Source organism: Oncorhynchus gorbuscha, linkage group LG18 (assembly GCF_021184085.1).
Source record: "Oncorhynchus gorbuscha isolate QuinsamMale2020 ecotype Even-year linkage group LG18, OgorEven_v1.0, whole genome shotgun sequence".
Classification (NCBI taxonomy): domain Eukaryota; kingdom Metazoa; phylum Chordata; class Actinopteri; order Salmoniformes; family Salmonidae; genus Oncorhynchus; species Oncorhynchus gorbuscha.
Window position 1 is genome coordinate 2,030,051 of NC_060190.1, and position 9,607 is coordinate 2,039,657.

Below are 9,607 nucleotides of genomic sequence, written 5' to 3' on the forward strand. Positions count from 1 at the left end.
AGAATAGAGGGAGGCCTGTTGGATGGGCCATTAGAATAGAGGAGCAATACCTACCGTTACGCGCGCCCTACGTAGCAATACCTACCGTTACGCGCGCCCTGCGTAGCAATACCTACCGTTACGCGCGCCCTGCGTAGCAATACCTACCGTTACGCGCGCCCTACATAGCGTAGCAATACCTACCGTTACGCGCGCCCCTGCGTAGCAACCTACCGCGCGCGCCCTGCGTAGCAATACCTACCGTTACGCGCGCCCTACATAGCGTAGCAATACCTACCGTTACGCGCGCCCTGCATAGCGTAGCAATACCTACCGTTACGCGCGCCCTACATAGCGTACCAATACCTACCGTTACGCGCGCCCTACATAGCGTAGCAATACCTACCGTTACGCGCGCCCTACATAGCGTAGCAATACCTACCGTTACGCGCGCCCTACATAGCGTAGCAATACCTACCGTTACGCGCGCCCTACATAGCGTAGCAATACCTACCGTTACGAGGTGTACTATATAGTAATACCTACCGTTACGAGGTGTACTGTATAGTAATACCTACCGTTACGAGGTGTACTGTATAGCAATACCTACCGTTACGAGGTGTACTGTATAGTAATACCTACCGTTACACGGTGTACTGTATAGTAATACCTACCGTTACACGTGTACTGTATAGTAATACCTACCGTTACACGTGTACTGTATAGTAATACCTACCGTTACACGTGTACTGTATAGTAATACCTACCGTTACACGTGTACTGTATAGTAATACCTACCGTTACACGTGTACTGTATAGTAATACCTACTGTTACACGTGTACTGTATAGTAATACCTACTGTTACACGTGTACTGTATAGTAATACCTACTGTTACACGTGTACTGTATAGTAATACCTACTGTTACACGTGTACTGTATAGTAATACCTACTGTTACACGTGTACTGTATAGTAATACCTACTGTTACACGTGTACTGTATAGTAATACCTACTGTTACACGTGTACTGTATAGTAATACCTACTGTTACACGTGTACTGTATAGTAATACCTACTGTTACTGTATAGTAATACGTGTACTGTATAGTAATACCTACTGTTACTGTATAGTAATACCTACCGTGTACTGTATAGTAATACCTACTGTTACACGTGTACTGTATAGTAATACCTACTGTTACTGTACGTGTACTGTATAGTAATACCTACTATTACACGTGTACTGTACTGTATAGTAATACCTACTATTACACGTGTACTGTATAGTAATACCTACTATTATAGTAATACCTACCGTGTACTGTATAGTAATACCTACTATTACCGTTACGTGTACTGTATAGTAATACCTACTATTACACGTGTACTGTATAGTAATACCTACTATTACACGTGTACTGTATAGTAATACCTACTATTACACGTGTACTGTATAGTAATACCTACTATTACACGTGTACTGTATAGTAATACCTACTACTGTATTACACGTGTACTGTATAGTAATACCTACCGTACACGTTACTGTATAGTAATACCTACCGTGTACTGTATAGTAATACCTACTATTACACGTGTACTGTATAGTAATACCTACTATTACACGTGTACTGTATAGTAATACCTACTAGTTACACGTGTACTGTATAGTAATACCTACTATTACACGTGTACTGTACTATAGTAATACCTACTATTACACGTGTACTGTATAGTAATACCTACTATTACTGTATAGTGTACTGTATACTGTAATACCTACTATTACACGTGTACTGTATAGTAATACCTATACCTACTGTTAGTAATACCTACGTTACACGTACTGTATAGTAATACCTACTATTACACGTGTACTGTATAGTAATACCTACTATTACACGTTACACGTGTACTGTATAGTAATACCTACTATTACACGTGTACTGTATAGTAATACCTACTGTTACACGTGTACTGTATAGTAATACCTACTATTACACGTGTACTGTATAGTAATACCTACTATTACACGTGTACTGTATAGTAATACCTACTGTTACACGTGTACTGTATAGTAATACCTACTGTTACACGTGTACTGTATAGTAATACCTACTGTTACACGTGTACTGTATAGTAATACCTACTATTACACGTGTACTGTATAGTAATACCTACTATTACACGTGTACTGTATAGTAATACCTACTGTTACACGTGTACTGTATAGTAATACCTACTATTACACGTGTACTGTATAGTAATACCTACTATTACACGTGTACTGTATAGTAATACCTACTATTACACGTGTACTGTATAGTAATACCTACTATTACACGTGTACTGTATAGTAATACCTACTATTACACGTGTACTGTATAGTAATACCTACTATTACACGTGTACTGTATAGTAATACCTACTATTACACGTGTACTGTATAGTAATACCTACTATTACACGTGTACTGTATAGTAATACCTACTATTACACGTGTACTGTATAGTAATACCTACTATTACACGTGTACTGTATAGTAATACCTACTATTACACGTGTACTGTATAGTAATACCTACTATTACACGTGTACTGTATAGTAATACCTACTATTACACGTGTATAGTAATACTATATACTGTAATACCTACTATTACACGTGTACTATATAGTAATACCTACTATTACACGTGTACTATATAGTAATACCTACTATTACACGTGTACTATATAGTAATACCTACTATTACACGTGTACTATATAGTAATACCTACTATTACACGTGTACTATATAGTAATACCTACTATTACACGTGTACTATATAGTAATACCTACTATTACACGTGTACTATATAGTAATACCTACTATTACACGTGTACTATATAGTATAGTAAACTTGTTTTTGCAGCTTCCAATGAATTCCAAACCCAAACTTTGAAAAATAGACCATTTTTCCTCAAAATTGTTCTAATAATGTGCAAGCTATCAAAGAAGGTGGTCACCACTCCTCCGCTAATTAGTGAACCTCCACTCATAAAAGGATTGATCTCTGACCTCAGCAGCGATACCAACCCTAATGATGCCATTAGTGGAAAAACAGCCGAAATTGCGAACGCTCTCCAAAATCAACCATCAAACACAGGCTTTGTGACGGTTCTCTCGACTTTAGCACTTCTGTATCGCCATCAAAGGTTGGCATCGGTCCAATACTACAGTGCACACAGTGCACAGGCGGAGAGACGTGGCTAACATGAGGACGCACGTGCAAGACGTGGCTAACATGAGGAGGCGGAGCAGGCGGAGTGGCGGACGTGGCTAACATGAGGACGCAGGCGGAGAGGACGCAGGCGGAGCGACGTGGCATGAGGACGCAGGCGGAGCGACGAGGACGCAGGCGGAGCGAGCGGCTAACATGAGGACGCAGGCGGAGCGACGTGGCTAACATGAGGACGCAGGCGGAGCGACGTGGCTAACATGAGGACGCAGGCGGAGCGACGTGGCTAACATGAGGACGCAGGCGGAGGAGCGGCGGACGTGGCTAACATTAGGACGCTAGGCGGCGGAGCGACGTGGCTAACATGAGGACACAGGCGGAGAGACATGGCTAACATGAGGACACAGGTGGAGAGACATGGCTAACATGAGGACAGGTGGAGAGACATGGCTAACATGAGGACACAGGTGGAGAGACATGGCTAACATGAGGACAGGTGGAGAGACATGGCTAACATGAGAGTAGGCGGAGGTGGCTAACATGAGGACACAGGTGGAGAGACATAACATGAGGACAGGTGGAGAGACATGGCTGAGAGTACAGGTGGAGAGACATGGCTAACATGAGGGTACAGGTGGAGAGACATGGCTAACATGAGGGTACAGGTGGAGAGACATGGCTAACATGAGGACACAGGTGGAGAGACATGGCTAACAGGTGGGCATGGCACAGGTGGAGAGACATGGCTAACATGAGGACACAGGGGTACGGAGAGACATGGCATGAACATGGAGGACACAGGCGGAGCGACATGGCTAACGAGGGTGGGTAACATGAGGACACAGGGAGAGACGGAGAGACGGTGGAGAGACATGGCTAACATGAGGACACAGGTGGAGAGACATGGCTAACATGAGGACGTGGCTAACATGAGGACACAGGCGGAGCGACGTGGCTAACATGAGGACACAGGCGGAGCGACGTGGCTAACATGAGGACACAGGCGGAGCGACGTGGCTAACATGAGGACACAGGCGGAGGCGAGGACACAGGCGGAGCGACGTGGCTAACATGAGGACGCAGGCGGAGAGACGTGGCTAACATGAGGACGCAGGCGGAGAGACGTGGCTAACATGAGGACACAGGTGGAGAGACATGGCTAACATGAGGACACAGGTGGAGAGACATGGCTAACATGAGGACACAGGTGGAGAGACATGGCTAACATGAGGACACAGGTGGAGAGACATGGCTAACATGAGGACGCAGGCGGAGAGACGTGGCTAACATGAGGACACAGGTGGAGAGACATGGCTAACATGAGGACACAGGTGGAGAGACATGGCTAACATGAGGACACAGGTGGAGAGACATGGCTAACATGAGGACACAGGTGGAGAGACATGGCTAACATGAGAGTACAGGTGGAGAGACATGGCTAACATGAGAGTACAGGTGGAGAGACATGGCTAACATGAGAGTACAGGTGGAGAGACATGGCTAACATGAGGACACAGGTGGAGAGACATGGCTAACATGAGTGTACAGGTGGAGAGAGGTGGGGAGACATGGCTAACATGAGGGTACAGGTGGAGAGACATGGCTAACATGAGTGTACAGGTGGAGAGAGGTGGGGAGACATGGCTAACATGAGGGTACAGGTGGAGAGACATGGCTAACATGAGAGTACAGGTGGAGAGACATGGCTAACATGAGTGTACAGGTGGAGAGAGGTGGAGAGACATGGCTAACATGAGGGTACAGGTGGAGAGGTGGAGAGACATGGCTAACATGAGGGTACAGGTGGAGAGACATGGCTAACATGAGGCCACAGGTGGAGAGACATGGCTAACATGAGGCCACAGGTGGAGAGACATGGCTAACATGAGGCCACAGGTGGAGAGACATGGCTAACATGAGGCCACAGGTGGAGAGACACGGCTAACATGAGGCCACAGGTGGAGAGACATGGCTAACATGAGGCCACAGGTGGAGAGACATGGCTAACATGAGGCCACAGGTGGAGAGACCACGGCTAACATGAGGGTACAGGTGGAGAGACACGGCTAACATGAGGGTACAGGTGGAGAGACACGGCTAACATGAGGGTACAGGTGGAGAGACACGGCTAACATGAGGGTACAGGTGGAGAGACACGGTGGAGAGACTAACATGAGGGTACAGGTGGAGAGACACGGCTAACATGAGGGTACAGGTGGAGAGACACGGCTAACATGAGGGTACAGGTGGAGAGACACGGCTAACATGAGGGTACAGGTGGAGAGACACGGCTAACATGAGGGTACAGGTGGAGAGACACGGCTAACATGAGGGTACAGGTGGAGAGACACGGCTAACATGAGGGTACAGGTGGAGAGACACGGCTAACATGAGGGTACAGGTGGAGAGACATGGCTAACATGAGGGTAAAGGTGGAGAGACACGGCTAACATGAGGGTACAGGTGGAGAGACATGGCTAACATGAGGGTACAGGTGGAGAGACATGGCTAACATGAGGGCACAGGTGGAGAGGACTGAGCAACTATTAAGAAAAGCAGGAAATGAAAACATTCTGCTAGCCGAGGAACTGCGTTTGAAATCGGAACAATTAAAAGTAATTGAAAATACTTATGACGATGAACGAGCACAAACTCTTCAACAAAATCGTTGTCTCCAGGAACAACTCGATTTAGCCAAAACTAAATACGATGTAGTCCACTTCAAACTAGATAAATCTGTTCGAGTTATCTACAAACAGGAGAGCTCAATTTGATAACATGCAGGCAGTTTTGTTGAACGTTACTCAGAGTAACACGGTTCTACTCAAAACGCTGCAGGCCAAAGAGCATCAGTTAATGACCACAAGGACAAAGTTGGATGACAAATCAGCAGAACTCATTGAAGTCGCTGACCAAATGAATGATGAAAGAACTCAAATGATGAAGATGGAAATATTGATTTCTAAGCAGGCGGAAGGAAATCTCATCACTGAATCTCTCGCTCCACTCAAGACCTCTACCTGCAAACCATGACGGATAAGTTTGAGAACTAAAGTAGCAAATGCGTGTCCAAAATCAGTACTCTAAGTGCTCAAGTGGACTCTGCAATGCAGCAGAATACCACCCTTAGGTACCATCTGGAGGAAGTCCAGAATGGTCACGCTCTACAGCGTCCAAGCAACCGGAGCCCGGTACTCACAGGAGTGAAGACAATAGGTTTCAGACATTGCCTCCATCATGTGTCCCCCAGTCTTCTCCTCTCGGCCATTCGGCACTGAGTAATATGGCGCCTCTTGGCCAACAAAGCACAGCTTCTCCTCTTGGCCATTCGCCCCCACTTTCCCCACAGGATGAAGCCGCCGACTTGACACGGAATACCTTGACAAACTCATCAAGAATTTCCCCACCTTAGACCCCGTTCCAGGTCAGCCAAACGATACTGAGACGTTCCTAGCTGACAGAGGACGCGTTGGGTCGCTAGCCGAACGCTACGGGTTCTGACAGGGTTTACCTGTTGAAGAGAACGTCGAATTGACACGTGACAAGGTTAATTTGCCTACAACAGCAACACGTGCTAAATGACTACGCTAAACTTGCCACAGCTTTGAAATTTGAATTCAGTGGTTCCAATAACCACTGCAGTCGACATAACTGTAAAGTACGTTGCCATCAAAACGACTACCGCTACAATCGACCTGTTCGCTACGTTCCTGCACCCAACCCACACAAAGTGTCAGAGCACAAGGGTAACAAAGGGTTGAAGGACGATCAAAACGTAGACCAATGTTCTCCGGAAGTGTTTACCACATCACTAAAGCCCATTCATGTCTCCATGTTGGTAAGGTAATGGGTCTAAGTGTTGAGCACATCACTAAAGCCCATTCATGTCTCCATGTTGGTAAGGTAATGGGTCTCTAAGTGTTGACCACATCACTAAAGCCCAACATCTCCATGTTGGTAAGGTAAAGGGTCTCTAAGTGTTTACCACATCACTAAAGCACATTCATGCCTCCATGTTGGTAAGGTAATGGGCCCCTAAGTGTTGACCACATCACTAAAGCCCAACATCTCCATGTTGGTAAGGTAATTGTTCTGTAAGTGTTTACCACTGAAGGTTTTCAAAAGTTTTAGCTATTTTGTCATTTCGGTATTGACAAGTTCAAGTGTCATAAAGGGGGGATGTTTGAGAATAAGACCCGCATTCTGAACGCATATAAGTGAACCATTTTAAATATCTTGTGCTCATCTAATGAACACTAATTAATACTAATGAATAATCCACTAGATGATGGGGAATAAAACTTTGTAAAAACAAATACTGTAGTTTTTACAGCAACTTGAACAAGTGTTACGGTAATGAGAAATATGTCAGACTCTTTATGAGAATCACCTCTTTCACCACTTGATTTAGAAACCTCATTTCAATGGTCCATTATTCCTTTCATGGAAAGGCATGTTGAACACTATTAAAATATATATTTTTTTAACAAATCACTTCATTTCAAAAGCTCATTCACAATGTGACAGAGAGACCTAAAACCAACTTATGATCGTCCACAGGGTAGGTTTTCCCATGGGATTATTCACCCTATGGTTTACCCAAAAAGCACTTACACGTTTATATATAAATATTAGTAACTTTACAATGTCAACACCCCGTCTTCAAGCATGTGACCTAGCAATCTTCAAGGACTGAAGATTTTGTGTCCCCGTTTTTAAGACACTACTTACTGGCGTTACTCAGACCTCCCGTCTCCTCTTCCTCCTCCTCCAACGTGCCAGTAATCTTCTCCACCATCTTCACTCTGAAAACTCCTTCCTCCTCCACTTTCACTCTGAAAGCTTCTTTCTCTGTCACAGTAACTTCTTTCTCTTCTTCTTTCACAGTAACAGCCTCATCCTCTACTTCTTGTTTAACTGTGACAGCCTCTTCTTCAGCAGGAGTGGAGTAGCAAAGTGAACTCATGATCAAGGAATGTTAGCTCGCTAGCTACTTAGCATTAGCGATTAGCCTCGTGCAAAGCTAACTTAGCCAGCTACCTGACAAACAACGTAAATATTAACGTTACATTAAATGGGCCAACAAATAGACACGGCAGACGTATGTTTAAAACACAGTAACCGATGTTTTCGGCAATGTTGGCTACGCAGGTTGCTGACCAAATGTTTGACTGTTGATGAAGTGTTCCGTCCACTACATTAGACGTCACACAAGCGGTATCGCCTGAAATCTGCATATCGCCATCTGCTGACTGGAGTGGGTAACGCGGTAGTATTTATTTCATTTTGGAGCGGCAAACATTTGTTTCATTGAAGTGTAATATTTTATGTAAAAATACAGAGACACGAGAGAATTTAAATACTAAGACAACAGTAGTAGGCCTGATTACCAATGACGAGACATCTAGAAAGGACCTAGAGACTGAAAAAACAGCTTCTATCTCAAGGCCATCAGACTGTTTTTGAACTATCACTGAGCTGGTTACCGCTCGGTTACTCAACCCTGCATCTTAGAGGCTGCCGGCGTATGTACATAGACATGGAATCACTGTACAATTCGATTTTATTTTACAGCACATCCGCATGAGCATTTAAGCCCAGGTTCATGCAGCGCTCTATCGCTGCACCAAACAAAAAAAATATGTAACTTTCTCTTAGGAAAGATTAGCGATAGAGTGGCCTGTCGGCTCATACTGAATTATTCCACTGTTCTGTCGGTCGCAACAGACTTCAGTCTGAGACTGACATCATTGAAGTCGATTGTGGTGACGTCTAAATGAGGGGTGTTGTACAAAACAAAGTAATCAACGATTGGCTCATCTCCAACCAATCAGAGTAGCAACACCAGACGAACCCTCACTCACAAACTAGCGGACCAATGGAGACTCATTGTTCACGCCTCCCACTAAAAACCCCACCCTTCATGGGAAAATAATGCCAAAACTCGCATTCCGAAAGACTGGCAATGAAAGAACACGAACAGCGTAACCCAGTTAGTACATGCAGGCAAGAGCGCAGGCAAAATGTATTCAATAGGATTGGTTGCTGGGAAAGTTGAACTGAAAACGATTTCTGCATTCGATTTCAAATTTGGATTTTAATCATTTGTCATTGAGTTTTGCTCTCGCCTTAATTATTTGCTTTACAAGTTTTTGTGTTTTGCTTTTGATATCTTTTTCCATTATTTGTATTCCTTAATTTTTAAATATGTTTACATTCACAACTTTATTTTTCATTTGCACGATTTATTTAATTTTGAATTCAATACACATGGCGTGAATTTGACTCCATAGGAGTCTGCTGCAGAATTGAGAGCAGTTGTATGAAACCAATCAGTACGTTTTATTTATTTTTTATTTTACCTTTTTTTTAAACTAGGCAAGTCAGTTAATTAAGAACAAATTC

The 9,607-nt window shown here is 44.1% G+C and overlaps 1 protein-coding gene across 3 annotated transcripts in view; it reads right to left on the reverse strand.

Annotated features, from left to right (window-relative positions):
- The window catches only part of LOC124002779 (putative zinc finger protein 833), a 10,852-nt gene extending 2,466 nt beyond the window's left edge, over nt 1–8,386 (reverse strand). Inside the window, exon 1 of one of the 3 annotated variants that reach the window (XM_046310508.1) lies at nt 7,934–8,386. In XM_046310508.1, the coding sequence (XP_046166464.1) occupies nt 7,934–8,168 (235 nt within the window). In that variant the 5' untranslated portion in view covers nt 8,169–8,386. Of the gene's footprint in view, nt 1–6,401; nt 7,006–7,933 lie in introns of those variants that run through there. The other 2 variants (XM_046310507.1, XM_046310509.1) reach the window with 2 other exon arrangements.
- Between the last annotated feature and the right edge of the window lie 1,221 nt (nt 8,387–9,607).